At 41.5% G+C, this 18030-nt stretch overlaps 2 protein-coding genes and 1 non-coding gene across 3 annotated transcripts in view; 2 read left to right on the top strand and 1 right to left on the bottom strand.

Annotated features, from left to right (window-relative positions):
- cad (carbamoyl-phosphate synthetase 2, aspartate transcarbamylase, and dihydroorotase) overlaps window positions 1-1773 on the bottom strand; it is a 48975-nt gene extending 47202 nt beyond the window's left edge. Inside the window, exon 1 of the mRNA XM_053337078.1 lies at window positions 1074-1773. Coding sequence (XP_053193053.1) covers window positions 1074-1164 — 91 coding nt within the window. The 5' untranslated portion in view covers window positions 1165-1773. The remainder of the gene's footprint in view (window positions 1-1073) is intronic.
- Window positions 1774-4002: 2229 nt separating this feature from the next.
- trnaa-ugc (transfer RNA alanine (anticodon UGC)) lies at window positions 4003-4074 on the top strand. Its single transcript has one exon. It is a non-coding gene; the product is annotated as a tRNA-Ala (tRNA).
- Window positions 4075-4547: 473 nt separating this feature from the next.
- Window positions 4548-18030, top strand: part of ift172 (intraflagellar transport 172) — a 60551-nt gene continuing 47068 nt past the window's right edge. The window contains 14 exon segments of the mRNA XM_053337440.1: window positions 4548-4675; window positions 5859-6002; window positions 6788-6900; window positions 6999-7038; window positions 7955-8020; window positions 8376-8455; window positions 9149-9236; window positions 10242-10456; window positions 10967-11090; window positions 11963-12058; window positions 13013-13174; window positions 14032-14085; window positions 14226-14329; window positions 16488-16573. Coding sequence (XP_053193415.1) covers window positions 4637-4675; window positions 5859-6002; window positions 6788-6900; window positions 6999-7038; window positions 7955-8020; window positions 8376-8455; window positions 9149-9236; window positions 10242-10456; window positions 10967-11090; window positions 11963-12058; window positions 13013-13174; window positions 14032-14085; window positions 14226-14329; window positions 16488-16573 — 1411 coding nt within the window. The 5' untranslated portion in view covers window positions 4548-4636.

Here is an 18030-nt window from a genome sequence, read left to right as displayed (position 1 = left end):
ACATTTGGTACTTTAAGCATACTACATCTACTTTAGGCATACTGCATCTTACTTTAAGCATACTGCATCTTACTTTAAGCATACTACATCTACTTTAGGCATACTGCATCTTACTTTAAGCATACTGCATCTTACTTTAAGCATACTACATCTACTTTAAGTATACTACATCTTACTTTAAGCATACTACATCTTACTTTAGGCATACTACATCTACTTTAGGCATACTGCATCTTACTTTAAGCATACTGCATCTTACTTTAAGCATACTACATCTTACTTTAGGCATACTACATCTACTTTAAGTATACTACATCTACTTTAGGCATACTGCATCTTACTTTAAGCATACTGCATCTTACTTTAAGCATACTACATCTTACTTTAGGCATACTACATCTACTTTAAGTATACTACATCTTACTTTAAGCATACTACATCTAACTTTAGGCATACTACATCTTACTTTAGGCATACTACATCTTACTTTAAGCATACTACATCATACTTTAAGCATACTACATCATACTTTAAGCATACTACACTTCAATGTAGGCATACTACGTGTGGTACATTTGGTACTTTAGGCATGGTGCGATAGAGCCATGGTTTTCAACCTAGGGTTCAGGGCCTCCACAAGAAGTCGCAGGATTAATTAAAAGGGGTCATTAGATAATTGGTGAGATTTCTTTTCCTTTTTTTTCTTGTCAAACTTTATTTATTGTGAATTACAACAAATTTGCAATATTCAACATTCATTCATTCAAAGTTTCCACATGACACTTTACACCAAGCTGAATACTGCACCATGATTGGCTCCCAAACTGCTGGTGACGTCATAAATCCTGTTCATGGCTCCACCTCTTAAACATCTTGATTTTTTAAATGAGCTCAGAGAAACTTTTCCTCCTTTCAGCAGATGAAATGTGAAAAAACTAACTACATGCATATACACACATCATTCTGCACAGAGAAGAGAGCTGCATGCAACTAGAGGGATAACATGATGAACTTTTTTTTTTTTTTTTAAGGGGGTTGAGGGTGTGACTTTAAAGTTCAGCTATTACACTCACCAACTTCTCCTGACACGGACACATCTGCACCAAAAAGGCGGCCTTTAAACGTCGTCCCGTCCTCCAAAACCAAGGTTGCCATCTTTGCCATCTCTCCTCAGATGAGCTGATGCTGATTAAACTTCACCAGCTGTGTACCGGCAGAGGATCGGTGGATGGTTGCTAAGCTGGTGGATGAGATCCGGCCGGTGGCGGGTGAACACGTGAAACTCACGCCGTGCAAAGGAGGCAGAAGATGCGGATCAAGACTCCAGATGTGACCCACCTGGCTGACCGCAGCTTTATCCTCGGCCTAGTGTGTCCAGTGTTAAGGGGGGGAAACCCAAAAAAAAGGCAAAAATTGGGTTTTCTTTGGTAATTTACCGGTAAATCGGACGGGAGGATGGAGGAAAGTGCTCCACACACGCTGCCAGCAGTGTGGAAGTCGGCCTGCACCATGAATCGAGCCAAATATTACGTTCTCTAGGATGGTGAAGGAATGGTCCCGCCCCTATCTGCCTCTGATTGGTTATTACGCGTCGAGTTCATTGCGTTGATTGGTTCGATGTAGATAAGAGGAATATGATTGGTTAGAGTCACGCAAACTCGTCAGGCTAAGCCAATCAGAGGTAGAGTAGGGCGGGTCGTAACTTCACCATCCTAGGAAAAAACTAAATCGCAGATCCAGGTGTTACGCTGTATTTGGTGACCAATCAGATTAGTGACCATGCAGAGCTCTGGAGAATGACTTCATGCACGCAGCTCCTTCATATTAAATGATCAGGTGCACAATGTTAAAAAAATAAAAACACTTCATTACATGTCACTGAATGTGATGGGTTACCAAATACACTGTAACACCAGGAAGTTTGACGCTACTACACACACGGCGTTTCCGTATAATAATAATTTAACTAAATAAAAGACATTTAAATGAAATTACTGTGATTTTATCAAAGCGTGTTATTTATACTGCTGATTGTTCAGTTTGCAGTTACATTCATATCAAAATTAGGCTTTTACTGACATATATCATGACATTATGCTCTACATATATTGACCCAGTTATCCTTTATTTAAATAAAAGTTGAAATAATGAAGTCTTAAAGTACTCCATTACATGTAAAAATCCTGAATTCAGAATATTATTTATGATTTAATTATTTTAAGGGACAAAATGATTTGTTTTCTTTCTTTTTGTGCAGGAGCTATCAGCAGTCGTCTAGAGGCATCAAATGAGTCTGATATGTTTTTCTTTAGTTTTTTTCTTACTGACAGGTGGGCTTGCTTTTGTGTCCTGTATATGTGTATCCACCTTGAGAAGTTCACTGATTACTAATAAACATAACCCCAAAAAAAGCTCTGTCAAGGGTTTGAGAGAATATGTTAATAGGATGGTTGCTATTTGACACAGCACATCAAATGTACCTCCAAACTTATATATTGTGTACTGCAATTGACTAAAATGTTAAATATCGCCCCTTGGACTCAATTTTCACCCAAATAATATAAGGGACAGACATTATAACTTTCAGCCCATTTTACTCTGTTTAGTGTCTGCAGCCACAGAATCAGGTCACAGACTTTGATGCCGTTTGTTCATCATGGTGGAAACTTTTCATCATTGCTCAAAAACCAGACGGACATAAAGAAAGCATTAAACACTGTTACATGCTGAAGCTGTTGGAGACACTCTACAATCCATCACACAATCAATAACTATTATACAAATGTCCATGTATGAAAACACAAAGGAAAAAGACATTTATCATGTATTATTGGAGAGAAAGCAAAGCAGCCTTTTCTTTAAAGATTGCAAACACAAACCAGACAGGTTTATCTCTCTCCAGAAACTAGGACACTTCCACAAACTGCTACCCCTTCTTAGAAACATGTAGAGTCATATGAGGATCCCACAGAGACCATATGGTCAATCAATAACTTCAAACAAGGACATCCAGCTCGTACAGGTAGCTTATCATGATTCACACAGCTACTAAAACAATTCAATTAGTAAAGTAAGTAAGTAAAGATATCTGCAGCTAATCCCAGAGGTCAGAAAAACAGCTCTAACCCGACCCAACCCAAGATAGAGTGTAAGCAGCCAAGAAGTAGGATTGAATTGAGAATAAACAACAGTGTCAAATCTACACATTAAAGAAGAAAAGAAATCTATATAACTATAATTTGTCATCACACTGACTCAGACAACATGAACTAAATGTTAAAATATCCACTCAAATTTAATTAACATTAATAATCCTGATTACAACTCAAACTAGTCTGTTCATAAAGGACAGGTTCAAAATTTTTCCAGTGTGTGTTAAACTAGCAGTCAGGTTTTCCTCTCTGTAATCATTCCTCCTGTTCTTCATACTGACTATTAAAACCTTCTAATGTGCTTTCAGTGTAAAGTGATGGAGGATAAAATCCACAGTGTGTCCACACAGTCATTTAGAAGTATGATCAGCTTCTATTCAGCTTCAGCAGTCTGTAAATGTGTCAGATATCACTTGATATGACTAACTCAGTCTTTTTAGCACCAGATTCCCTCTTAGTGTTTCCTGTTGAGCTGTGGTGGAAGTATAGTAACAAATAGAGAGACTTTGCTACTAAAAACACTGTAACGTTGAAACATAGATGTCTTGATTTGACTCATTTGGACGCTGAAGCTTCATATTAGCTTCAGATCAACTTTTAAATCCTTTTTTCTTGCACAGGAGGAGGACAGTCCTCCGAGGACTGTGGATTTAGTCCTCCATCATTTCCATTGTAAGTGCATTATTAAGGGATCTTGTAATGGTCAGTACGAACAGGATGAATCAGTACATCAAGAAATACTGATTTCATTATTAGTTTGTGCTCCTGACTATCCTGTGGTTGTATACACTATCGACACAGGTAAGTCCTACCTATAAATACTTCTATGTCGGAAGGAGGAAGTATGAGTGGGGATGTAGCTCAGTGGTAGAGCGCATGCTTTGCATGTATGAGGCCCCGGGTTCAATCCCCGGCATCTCCACAACCTTTTTTCTTACTGTACGAAGATTAAATCAAAGCTATCACCCAAAACTATAAATTATCCTCTTACATGATGTAAAAAGGCCGAAAGTGTAACATATAACACTTATAGGATTGTATGTTTGTTTATTACTCATTGTAGCTCACTTGATTTCAGTTAAACAGAGGAAATGGAGGGAAATTGCATGTTACGTACACTCAAAAGCAGCCTGTACACGACATTTACTTAAAATAGCTTTTTCTACTCTTATATGTTTTTTATTTAAAATACATATGTCATCGAATAAAAAAAATAGCGTAACACAGTAGAGAAAACTGATTTGACAACACTAATGATATTTCCCACTGTTTTGAACGCACCCGCGCTGGTAACCAAGGAGGTGACGTTTTAGTAACCAAGGAAACCACGTGTGGGTAACTAAGGAGACCATCGTTGTGTTTATGTCCTTCCTGCTAGCCGCGGGAGCTACTCGACAAAATGACCATGATTTAGATATTTCCTCTTTATATACAAACTAAAACTATTCTTCCTCACACAGAGAACTTCCTGAAGACTTCCCACAATGCAACTGAGGCATATAAAGACACTGTTAATCCCGCAGGTGAGTTCAACGGCAGTTTAGCTTTGTGCTAAGCGGATAAATGTGTATTTTCTCGCTTAAATTCATCATTTTATTAGTTTTACTAAGTCATGATTAATGTGTTTTAATTATAGATATTATCAACAGTTAGCTCAGTTTGCTTGCGAGCTATTATAGTGTGTTATTTAGTTGGAAACACAAGCGTCGACAATAAATAAGACAATAATAGGATAAGATAGATGTATAGAATAGAAGTGGATCCTTGTATAAATAAATGTGCAATGTAGTTCCTGAGATTATATACAGAATAAACCCTCATACAGATAAAAATAAATGTGCAATGTGGTTCCTGAGATTATATAGAGAATAAACCCTCATACAGATAAAAATAAATGTGCAATGTGCAGAAAATCTTAGCTATATACTGTACATGTGCAATGCTCCAGATATTTACATAGTAAGGTAAAGCAAATACAGTCATGCATACTGTTGTACATGTGCACTATCAGTCTTTTTTAAACTGTAAGTGAGTGTGAATTTAACAAAAAAGATGAAACTTTGCTATGATTATCAAAACAGCTGCTGACTAGTCTTGTATCAATGCAGCTATAGAAAGAGGGCTTATTTAGTTTTATTTGAATGACTTAAATCCACAAGAAAGAAAACAAAAATTAGAAGAAAGTTTGACCAAAAAAACACAATTTTGCACATCAAAAACATGTCCTATCATTTTTGGATCTCTTTGATTAATTGGGATCCATTGCTCTAAGACAGGGGAGTCAAACTCATTTTCATTCAAGGGCCACATACCGCCCAATTTAATCTCATGTGGGTCGGATCATTAAAAAGATGGAAGGAAGGAAGGAAGGAAAATAAGACAGGGAGGAAGGAAGGAAGGAAGGAATGGCAATAAGACAGGAAGGAAGGAAGGAAAGAAAGAAGGAAGAAAAGGAAGGAAGGAAGGAAAATAAGACAGGAAGGAAGGAGCGAAGGAAGAAAAAGAAGACAGGAAGGAAGGAAGGAAGGACAGATGGAAGGAAAGAAGGAAGGAAGAAAAAGAAGACAGAAAGGAATGAATGGAGGAATAAGGAAAGTGTGCCGCACTGGCCCCCTCGGCTGGCCGGATCTGGCCCACGGGCCGCATGTTTGACACCCCTGCTCTAAGGTATCAGTTGTGACTGTTGGTTTCCTCTGTGTTCTGTAGGAGGGTGCTGCCAAAGTGACGTGCATGACCTGGGCACCCAACAACACCAAGTTTGCTGTTTGCACCGTGGACAGAGTGGTGCTGCTGTACGATGAGCAGGGAGAGAGGAGAGACAAGTTCTCCACCAAGCCTCTGGACTCCAAGGTGGGACAGAGAGACATGAGACGGTAGTAGGCATGGGATGATAACCGTGTTCAAGGTATAACGCGGTATGAAAAAGTCACGATAACTGAAACCGCCAAATTTTCTGTCATACCGTTCCTAAAGGTATGAGCTATTTTTAGTTTGGTCAAAGACAGGAAGTGCTGGTCCTTCCTTTCCTTCCTCCCTTCCTTCTTTCCTTTCCTTTCCTTCCTTCTTCCTCCCTTCCATCCTTCCTTCCCTCCTTCCTTCTTTTCTTCCGTCCTTCCTTTTCTTCCTCCCTCCCTTCCTTTCCTTCCTTCCTTCCCTCCCTCCCTCCCTCCCTCCCTCCCTCCCTTCCTCCCTCCTTCCCTTCTCCCTCCCTCCCTCCCTCCCTCCTTCCCTCCTCCCTCCCTTCCCTCTTTGACTCAAGGACAACAGGAGGACGAGCTTAATCTCTGTTTAGGAAAACGAAGTGACCCTCACTTTTCTGTCTGGTCAAAGACAGGAAGTGCTGGTCAGGAATCCCTCAGGTGGTGCAGCTGCAGCGTAGAGTATCACGACCCCTCACACTGTCATTACAGATTCAGGTTAAATCAACATGTCTGCCTTTATTTTTCTTCCTTTTAGGAACATTTTAGAGCTGGAATCGCTGTAATACCACCATACCATGAAACCCTGATACTTTTGCTTATGGTTATCATACCGCCAGAATCTCATACCGGCCCATGCCTAGAAAGTAGATACTAAATATACATATAATATGTGTTTATGTATTATATTAATACTCTGATGTGATGTTTGGACAGTATGGGAAACAGAGCTATGTGGTTAATGACATGGTGTTCTCACCGGACTCCACCAAGATCGCCATCGGCCAGTCTGACAACATCATCTTCGTCTACAGGATCGGGGAGGAGTGGTAACGTCCCTCTGCTGGTTTCAGTTTGCACATTTAGATTTCATTTTTCTCTTTGTGTCGATGAAACTAACATATGTTTTATTTTTATTTGATTTTAGGGGGGATAAGAAAGCCATATGCAACAAATTTGTCCAGACAGTAAGTACAGTTTTATTAACATTTTTCACAAAACGCAGAACATACAGAACTGCTCAGACACGACAAAAAGGAAAAGCAGCAGAATGTGGGCATGTAGGTACAAGAAATATAAAATTTAAAAATTTAAAAAAATAACAATGGGCATAATTACCATCCTGCCTTCTCGCACTCAATCTCCAGAACAAGGCAGTATCCAGATGAGATGACCAATACAGAGCATAGAAACATAGCAAGGCTACAAGGTGCTTGTTAGATAGTGAGCACTTATAATAAAGTCACAATGACAGGTTAAGCTGATCTGGGAAATCCACGTAGCAAAGAAGATGACAGCGTGGGCCCAATGTGCTGCAAGTAAGGGTCCCAGATCTTATAGAAAACCTCTGTTTTGGAGAGAAGCATGCATGCTTCCTCCCTCCCTGCCTTCCTTCTTCCTCCCTCCCTTCCTCCTTTCCTTTTCTTCCTTCTTCCTCCCTTCCTTCCTTCCTTCCTTCCTTCCTTCCTTCTTCATTCCTTCCTTCCTTCCTTCCTTCCTTCTTTCCTTCCTTCCTTCTTTCTTCATTCCTTCCTTCCTTACTCCTTTTCTTCCTTCTTCCTCAGCCCAATATGCTGCAAGTAAGGGTCCAAGATCTTATAGAATCAGACGGAAGGAAGGAAGGAAGGGAGGAAAGATGAATAAGACGAGGTCAATTTGACCCGGGAGGACGACACGAGGGTTAAAAAGACATTGTATAGATTTTGCAATTTATTGTGGTAGTGTCATGTGATCTAATGGTATGTTTTGAGACATCTTGCCTACTTAGAAATCTGACTTCAATGGTGTTTAATTCTCAGAGAAGCATTTTCTTTTTCTTGGTAGAAAGTTTGATTTTCCAGCTTCCTGTCATTAATTCTCTGATCTCGTCCTCTTGTCTCTCAGAGTGCTGTGACGTGTCTGCTTTGGCCTGCGGAGCACGCTGTTGTGTATGGGCTGGTTGATGGAAAGGTACGTCACCAACATATTCACTTTCACCAACGCCTCTTCCTCCTTTTCCTCTTCTTCCTCCCCCTACTCCACCTCCATCTCCTCCTCCGGCCTGATTCAGACCCTGAGTTAAAATAATTAGTTACCTTTATTGTTTATTTAATCCTTTATTTAAAGAAGTAGTCTCATTGAGATATGAAGAGAGACCTGAGTACAGAGACCTGTTATGTTGCATTAGACCATTTTTTTTAATTGTAGTGAAAAGTTGCAAGAACTGCCACCTGCCTTAGTGCAGAAATATCAGCCTTTAAAAGCCATTTTAAGATGAATGATGAAGACATTGAAGTATATTTAAAGAGTCTGATTCTTTTCACAGGTTCGCCTCGCCAACACTCAGACCAACAAGTCGTCCACCATCTACGGCACCGAGTCCTGTGTCGTCTCACTCACATCCAAGTAAATACATAACATATATATATATATATTGAGATGACACTATAATTAACAGGAACTTTTGTCAATCCTAAAACATCTGGAGAAAACATGCTGTTGAAGGAAGGAAGGGAGGAAGGAAGGAGGAAGGAAGGGAGGAAGGGAGGAAGGGAGGAAGAAGGAAGAAAAGGAGGAAGGAAGGAGGGAGGAAGGAAGGAAGGGAGGAAGAAGGATGAAAAGGAGGACGGAAGGAAGGACTTCCCTCCTTCCTTCCTTCCTCCCTTCCTTTCTCCCTCCCTTCCTTTTCTCTCTCCTTCCTTCCTTTCCTTCCTTTTTTCCTTTCCTCCCTTCCTTCCTCCCTCCTTTCCGTTCTTCTTCCTCCCTTCCTTCCTTCCTTCCTTCCTCCTTTTCTTCCTTCTTCCTCCCTTCCTTTGTCCTTCCTCCCTCCTTAAAGCCAGTCTACACTATACTAAAGAACACTGCAATTAAGGCATCTTAGACAATCCTGTACAATGAAGTCCAATATTCTTATTTATTACCTCTACATTTTACATTTTAACTTAAATTTAAATTTGACTTTTAAAAAAATCTCTTACTATTTGAGCTCCACTCAGTCAGAGCAGCAGATATTTGGTTGTATATATATATATCTGCACCATGACAGTAAACTCTTGCATTCTCTTCAGTCATCAGTTTAATGTTCTTGTGTGTTTTCAGTGTTTCAGGTAAAGGCATCCTGTCCGGTCACGCTGACGGGACGGTCGTTCGTTACTTCTTCGATGATGAAGGCTCGGGGGAGTCTCAGGTACCAACACACTCTAAAACTCTCCTATCATGTACTGTACAGAATATACTTGATTTAACATTTCTCACCATTTGAAAAAGGTTGACAGAGCAAATTAGAATAATTATAATATCATAGATTTACAAAGTGAGTCAAAAACAAAACTAAACACTTTTATCATCAATACTTTTACTGTGTTCTTTCCCATGACACGTTCTGATGTCTTGGGCCAACTGTCTTTCTTTGAGAATCCATTCTGATAATATTGTATCCCCTGAAATATTTCTGTTGGACTTAATGGAAATGAAAATAATAATTTGATTGCAAAAAACCCCAAAACAAAATACACTTTTATTGGGATTATTTAATAGCAGAACAACAACACTGTATTTAGCAATCTTAATTTTTCTCCTTTATATCACAAGAGAGTCAGGATTGAACCAATTATTAACAAACTAATGAACAATTTCTAACCAAAATTGAAGTGCTAGCCAAACTGAACACTAACTTAATTCACACAAAAACTAAACCTAACAGAAATAAAGCAGCGAAAATAGGACGACCAGACTCACTAAACAAACAGAAAACTAACAAGGATTTAAATATTCTCCTTCATTTTTTACATTTATCATCATGTAGACCAGGAGTGCAACCAGCCCGCTAAGGGGTGCAATCCGGTCCACTTTCCTTCCTGTGTTCTTTTCCTTCCTCCCATCTGTCCTTCCTCCCTTTCTTCCTTCTGTCCTTCCTCCCTTTCTTCCTTCTGTCCTTCCTTCCATCTGTCCTCCCTTTCTTCCTTCTGTCCTTCCTCCCATCTGTCCTTCCTACCTTTCTTCCCTCCTTCCTTTTGCCTCTCTTTCCTTCCTTCCCTTCTTATTTCCTTCCTTTCTTCCTTCCTTCCCTTCATCTTTTTAATGATCTGGCCCACATGAGATCAGATTGGTCTGTATGTGGCCCTTGAATGAAAATGAGTTTGACACCTCTGATGTAGATTGTTGTATATTTAATTGTGCCGCTGGGCTGCAGGGGAAGCTGCTGACTCACACCTGCCCCCCCTACGCTCTGGCCTGGGGGGCAAACAGCATCATGGTGGGAGGCTGTGATAAGAAGGTGGTGGCGTACGGCAGAGAGGGTCACATCCTGCAGACCTTCGACTACACCCGAGACCAGATGGAGAGGGAGTTCACCGTGGCCTCCACCAGCCCCAGCGGCCAGTCGGTGGTGTTCGGCAGCTACGACCGGTGAGAGTCGGAGCAAAGATTTCCTAACCTTCCTGTTGTCCTCCCGGGTCTGGTTTGACTGTTCCTTCTTTCCTCCCTTCCTTCCTTCCTTCCTTCCTTCCTTCCGTCCTTCCTCCCTCCTTCTCTCTTTCTTTCCTCCCCATTACCTTCCTTCTTTCCTCTGTCCTTCTTTCCTTCCTACTTTCCTTCCTTCCTCCCTTCCTTTCTCCCTCCCTTCCTTCCTTCCTTCCTACTTTTCTTCCTTCTTCCTCCCTTACTCCCTCCCTCCTTTCCTTCCTTCTTCCTCCCTTCCTTCCTCCTTTCCTTCCTTCTTCCTCCATTCTTCCCTCCCTCCTTTCCTTCCTTCTTCCTCCCTTCCTTCCTCCTTTCCTTCCTTCTTTCCTTCCTTCCTTCTTCCTCCCTACCTTCCTTCCTCCTTTCCTTCCTTTTCCTCCCTTCCTTCCTCCTTTCCTTCCTTCTTCCTCCCTTCCTCTCAACATATCTTCTGTCTTCCTGATGTGTGTGTTCCAGGTTACGGGTGTTTAACTGGGCTCCGAGGAGAGGCATGTGGGATGAAGCCAAGCCTAAAGAGATCCCCAACCTTTACACCATCACCAGCTTGGCCTGGAAGAAAGACGGATCACGCCTCTGTGCCGTAAATACTCTATCACCTTATTTTAATCTCAAGTGTCACTTCAACACCAATGCATGGAGAAAGCTTTTTCTGGCTACTTAAAGCTGCAGTTGGTAAGTTTTGTAAAAGTAACTTTTTGTCAGATTTGCTAAGACTGTCATTATGTAAAGACAGCATTATATGAAACTAGTAATCTGTAAATAAAAAAAAACAGGCTCATTTAGCCCCAACTACTGCTCCTACTGAACCAATCAGAGCCAGGATTGTGTCTGATGGAGTGTCTGACAGCTGTCAATCACTGCTCACACACACAGCCCCTCCCCCTTCCTCATCAAGGCTCGTCCCCCTTCCTCCACACAGGTCCCTCCCCCTTCCTCCACACAGGCCCCTCCTCCTTCCTCCTCACAGGCCCCCCCCCCCCCTTCTTCCTCACAGGCCCCTCCCCCTTCCACCTCAGCTCGGTCAAGCTCATATCTCTGAGTTTCTAGGTAAGGTATAGCCATGTGAAAGTCACTGTAAAGCGTTTTATATCTAGCTGTGTGGAGTGTAGCTCATGTATTACAGATCACGTGCACATGGTCGCATGCCGTCGCGCACGTCAGCCTCCTCTGGGGGAGGGGCTTTGGAGGCAGGGCAGGAGTGCAGCGGAGAGGGAGGGGGAGGGATCTGACAGTTGTACTTCAAGTCCTCTCTCTCCTCAAAGTTACCAACTGCAGCTTTAAGCAACATGATTTTAGGCTTATTGCATATTAATACTGTATCGTTATGCAGCCACTGAGATGCAGTTTCCTCTGCTGCTGCTTCTATGATTAAAATCTAACATAATACACAAATCAGTAAAGAATGAATATTGTTTTATGTATTAATTTTGTGTGTGTGTGTGTGTTTGACAGGGGACTCTGTGTGGAGGGGTGGAGCTGTTTGATTGCTGCCTGCGGAGAACCATCTATAAGAACAAGTTTGAGATGACCTACGTTGGCCTGAGCCAGGTAGAGACCGAGACGAAGGGAAAAAAAATTAAATTAGTTTTATTTGCTCAAAAAGTAGACAAAACGTTTCACTGAGCAGAGGAAGTAAAAAGCAGTATAACAGATGATATGAGAGTGAAAACAGCCCAGTTGATTACTCAATAACGATAATAACGGTTAAACACAAATGAAGCTTCAGGAAACAGTTGTGCAGGTGTTTGTAGATGTTTGACTTCATTGATGTTTGCTCTGCTTTGCTTTTTTTGTCTCCTAAGGGAAGCTTGCCTTTCAGACAGGTTTTACAACAAACCAGCTGAAAACATGATGTTCATGATGCGTAAAGTGACTAAACTGAACCTGCAACCTGCTCTACTAATGAGACAGTGGACAAGCAGCAATTACACTATAATAGAACTTGATTTGATTGGTCTGCTGGGTTTTGATTGACAGCTGATAGTGATGTTAGATTCAGTAGTTTATATTTGCTGTTTGCATTTAAACATTTAAAATTCAGCTCATGCAGGATTTCACAGATTTCACAGAAACACTAAATGAAATACTGATAATTGTCCTCTTCCTCCTCCTCTTCCTTCTCTTCTTCCTCCTCTTCTTCTTCCTCCTCCTCTTCCTCTTCTTCCACCTCTTCTTCCTCCTCCTCCTCCTCCTCTTCTTCCTCTTTTTCCTGCTCCTCTTCCTCCTATTTCTTCTCTTCTTCCTCCTCCTATTCCTCCTCTTCTTCCTCCTCTTCCTCCTTTTCCTCCTCTTCTTCCTCCTCCTCCTCCTTCTCCTTCTCCTTCTTCCTCCTCCTCTTCCTCCTCTTCTTCCTCCTATTCCTCTTCCTCTTCCTCCTCTTCTTCCTCCTCCTTTTCCTCCTGTTCTTCCTCTTCTTCTTCCTCCTTCTCTTTTTCTTCTTCCTTCTTCCTCCTCCTCTTCTTCCTCCTCCTCTTCCTCCTCTTCCTCTTCTTCCTCCTGTAGGTGATAGTGAGGAACCTCTCCACGGGGACGCGGGTCGTCCTGAAGTCCTACTACGGCTACGAGATCGAAGAGGTTAAAATCATGGGCAAGGATCGCTTCCTGGTGGCTCACACCTCCGACACGCTGCTGCTGGGAGACCTGCTGACCAATAAACTGAGCGAGGTACGACTTGAACCAGAGGAGTCAAACTCATTTTCATTCAAGGGCCACATACAAACCAATTTGATCTCATGTGGGCCGGATCATTAAAAAGATGGAGGGAAGGAAGGAAGGAAATAAGAAGGGAAGGAAGGAAAGACAGACAAAAGGAAGGAGGGAAGAAAGGTAGGAAGGAGAGACATAAGGAAAAAAAGAAGGACAGATGGAAAGAAGGACAGAAGGAAGAAAGGGAGGAAGGACAGATGGAAGGAAGAAAGGAAGGAAGGAATGAAGGCAGGAAGGACAGATAGAAGGAAGAGAAGATGGAAAGGAAAGTGGGCCGGATGTTTGACACCCCTGTATTAGAGGTTTCCAGCAACAGATGATCAATTATGCCCCAAAACTACAGAACAAACTACCTTTTATTAATCAGGGAATCAGCTCGCTAATGTTTATTTATTATTTAAAAGAAAGCTAAAATCGTACCTTTTCACTTTAACCTTTTATTAGCTTCTCCAAACTTCTTTTAAAATGTTGTTTTTTAAGCTACTTTTACGATATACTGTTTTTTTTACTATTATAAGATATGTGCTATTTTTGTTTTCCATCTTATATTACATTAATGTTTCTTTTTCTTTCTGTTTTTCTTTGTTCTTTCTTTGTTTTAACCTTGCTTTATTCTCATTTAGGCCTTTTTTAGTTTGGTGTTTGTAATTTTGTTTTAAAACACTTTTATTTATTGTATGAAAGCTGCTCTATGACATACATACAGAAACATGAAATAGTGTCTATCACACTAAGAGTTATACAACACACATTAACATATGAATACCAGCACATTGATCCAGTACAGTGCTGATTGTGCTTCCTCTCTCTTTCAGGTGCCGTGGCCCGGCTCTGGAGGAAATGAAAAGTTCTTCTTTGAGAATGAATCAGTAAGTACACACGGATGTTTTCTCAGTAAAAAACACATTTACTATCTATACTACTATCTATCATTTAATAGAGCGTGACCACCGCTGCCGGGGAGGTTTGAGGTTTGATCTCAGGACTTGTCTCGGCTTGTGTGTTTCAGGTTTGCATGATATTTAACGCTGGAGAGCTGAGCCTGGTGGAGTACAGCAACAACGAGATCCTGGGATCAGTCAGGACAGAGTTTATGAACCCCCACCTCATCAGGTAGGCCCACGCCTCGTTAAATTGTTAACAGATACGCCCCAAACAGGTCCGTCTAGTTCTGAGGAACAGACAAGTGTTACTGATGTACTTCACTGGTTGTTGTTTGTTGAATCAGTCTGAGTCAGATGTGGATAAAAACAGATTTTATCGGCTTGTATTCCAAATTTGGGTGAAGTGAAACAGTGAAAGGAGAATTTCAACACTCAGAGAGAGTGAGAGAGAGAGACAGAGAGGAAGAGAGGGAGAGAGAGAGAGAGAGGGACAGAGAGAGATAGACAGAGGGAGAGAGAGAGATAGAGAGAGGGAGAGAGAGAGAGAGAGAGATGGGGGGAGAGAGGGACAGACATAGAGAGAGAGAGAGAGAGAGAGGGACGGAGAGAGACAGACAGAGAGTGAGAGAGAGAGAGAGAGAGAGAAAGACAGAGGGAGAGAGAGAGAGAGAGGGAGACAGAGAGAGAGAGAGAGAGAGAGGGAGACAGAGAGAGAGACAGAAAGAGGGACGGAGAGAGAGAGACAGAGAGAGGGACAGAGAGACAGAGAGAGGGACGGAGAGAGAGAGACAGAGAGAGGGACGGAGAGAGAGAGACAGAGAGGGACAGAGAGAGAGAGAGACAGAGAGAGGAAGAAAGAGAGAGGGAGAGAGAGAGGGAGAGAGAGAGAGAGAGAGAGAGAGAGGGACAGAGAGAGAGACAGAGAGAGGGACGGAGAGAGAGAGACAGAGAGGGACAGAGAGAGAGAGAGAGAGACAGAGAGAGGAAGAAAGAGAGAGGGAGAGAGAGAGAGAGAGACAGGGGGAGAGAGGGAGAGGGGGAGGGGGAGGGAGAGTGAGACAGACAGACAGACAAACAGAGAGAGAGAAAGAGAGGGAGACAGAGAGAGATGGAGGGAATGAGAGAGAGAGAGAGAGACAGCTAGAGAGAGAGAGAGTGGTTTGATATGTGAAAAAGGAAAACGGCATGAATTGAAATGAGGACGTTGGTGTTTGACTTGAGGCTGGACACAGACAATAAAAGTCAGTAAAGCTATAAGAAGGCCTTCTCATAAAAGTGAGTTTTAAGAAGTGATTTAAAAGATATTCGAGTCCAGAGAGAGAAGCGTCACAAACTTCAAGAATAAAGTCGTAATTTACGAGAATAAAGTCGTAATGATTTCCTCCAAGTCCGTCTGGTTCTTTCTCCAGAAAAGATGCATTTTCTTGCATATTCTTTTTAAAGTCCTAATACTTATGATGATATGATGCTGATGTGCCAAAAGATGAAGTATCTCCTTGTGTGTGAAACCTATCCTAAAGTACAACTCCACAAAATCCTCCACGGCCCTCATTTTACCAACTTCCTCTAAAACAACAGTTTACAGTATTATGACTTTATTCTCATAAATTACGACTTTATTCTCGAAGTTTGTGATTTTTTTTTTCTCAGTGTGGCCCTAATATTCCGTCGTACAAATTAGATAAAAGGTAATAAAAAATGAATAAGCTAAATAAAGGAATAATAAAATAAAGTCACATTAAAATAAATGTGAGGTGGAGTATTAAAGGGAAAAACAGAAAGATAAGAAGAAAATAACATAATAAAACTACTAAAAAGTAAATATATTGAAGTAAAACCAGATATAAAAGATGGGAAACAAGCTTAAAATAAAATAAAATACAATAAAATACAATAAAATTAGCTTCTTTAGTTCAAATCTTGCACCACCGTCCTCCTGCACTGCACAGATGGTGTAATTCCACGTTTGTCCATTAGATGGCAGTGTTGAGCCGTGCAGGAATCATCATTACAGTAACAGTGAGGCTGCAGAATCACTGAGGAAGAAGTGAATTAATAGGAGATCAGCTGCTGATGTATTCAGCCTGATAGTCAGCACTCATTTTAATGTATTCAGACCTGTCAAACGTGTCAAAACCTGCTAATGGCCCACGGCTGTTAGAGACTCTCTGACTGCTGCTCGCCTCTGGCATGACATCATCATGATCGGATGGGAGGGCAGTGGAGGGAGGTGGGGGGTAACCTGGGATTTGTAGTGTGATGAATAACAGCTGAGGCCGCAGGATGGATTGTTTTAGACATGTTTATAATCAATTAACTTTTGTTTTTTAAGGGTTTTATTAATGAGGTGTGTGTGTGTGTGTGTGTGTGTGTGTGTGTGTGTTCAGTGTCCGACTAAATGAGAGGAAGCAGAGAGGAACGGAGGACAATAAAAAGCTCGCCTATCTGATTGACATAAAGACCATCGCTGTGGGTAAGGATGTGTTTTGGGTCACTGAGGTTTTGGATAAATAGATATTAATGTTATATTTTCTTATTAAACTCAAAATGATGATTTCTGATCTTTTTTGTGGTGAAATTTGAGTTTTTTTGTCATTTTGGTAGAAATTTGTGATGCTCCTAGTTCAATAGTAGCACTCTTCTATACAGCTGGAGTGATTGGTTGAATAATTGATTAGTTGATCAGTAAAAATATCAAACAATTGCTGCTTTTCTTTGTCATATGTGATGATAAATTGACAGTTTAGGGAGGGAGGGAGGGAGGGAGGACAAACGGAAGGAAGGTGGGAAGGAAAGAGAAGGAGAAGAAAGGAAAGACAGGTGGAAGGAAGGAAAGAATAAAAGTTAGGAAAGAAAAGGTTGGAAAAAAGGACAGGAAGGAAAGATGAAAGGAAGGAATGAAGGAAGGAAGGAAAGATGGAAGGAAGGGAGGAAGGACAGATGGAAGGAAGGGAGCAAGGAAGGAAGGAAGGAAAAAAGACAGGAAGGAAAGATGACAGGGAGGAGGGAATGAAGGAAGGAAAGATGGAAGGAAGGGAGGAAGGACAAATGGAAGGAAGGAAGGAATGAAGGAAGGAAAGGTGGAAGGAAGGAAAAGAATACAGGAAGGAAAGATGGAAGGAAGGGAGCAAGGAAGGAAGGAAGGAAAAAATACAGGAAGGAAAGATGACATGGAGGAAGGAATGAATGGATGGAAGGAAGGGAGGAAGGACAAATGGAAGGAAGGAAGGAAGGAAGGAAGGAAGGAAAGAAGGAAAGTGGGCCGAATTGGACCGAGTTGAATTCATATATGCTTTACATTGCTGTGCCTGTGGTTGTGTATTTCCAGCCGGTATGAACCTGACCAGCTAACAATGACTCATTCATTTTAATCAACAGCTTTTGTCGAGTCTTGCAGATTTATTACGTTGGTTTCGCCCTGCGGGGTTGTGACAAGTCTAAAATAATCACTTTGATTGGAGAACAGCTCCAATCTGCAGCTTTTGTTAGTCTGAGCTCTGTAGCATAGCGATGACGTCGCCGCCGCCATAATTATGTTTTCAATCCATACATCGTTCAATTTATCATATCTTCTTCACTCAGGAAAGAGGGCCAGACTAGTTTTTCAGAGGTGTCAAATTCATTTTCATTCAAGGGCCACAAACGGTCCAATTTGATCTCATGTGGGCCGGATCATTAGGAGGGAGGGAGGGAGGAAGGACAAACGGAAGGAAGGTGGGAAGGAAAGAGAAGGAGAAGAAAGGAAAGACAGGTGGAAGGAAGGAAAGAAAGAAAAGAATGGAAAGGTTGGGAAAAAAGGACAGGAAGGAAAGATGAAAGGGAGGAAGGAATGAAGGAAGGAAAGGTGGAAGTAAGGAAAAGAATACAGGAAGGAAAGATGGAAGGAAGGGAGAAAGGACAGATGGAAGGAAGGGAGCAAGGAAGGAAGGA

The sequence above is a fragment of the Scomber japonicus genome, chromosome 17 (assembly GCF_027409825.1).
Source record: "Scomber japonicus isolate fScoJap1 chromosome 17, fScoJap1.pri, whole genome shotgun sequence".
NCBI classification, from domain to species: domain Eukaryota; kingdom Metazoa; phylum Chordata; class Actinopteri; order Scombriformes; family Scombridae; genus Scomber; species Scomber japonicus.
The sequence above is the reverse complement of the archived record's forward strand: the minus strand, read 5'-3'. Positions and strand labels throughout refer to the sequence as shown.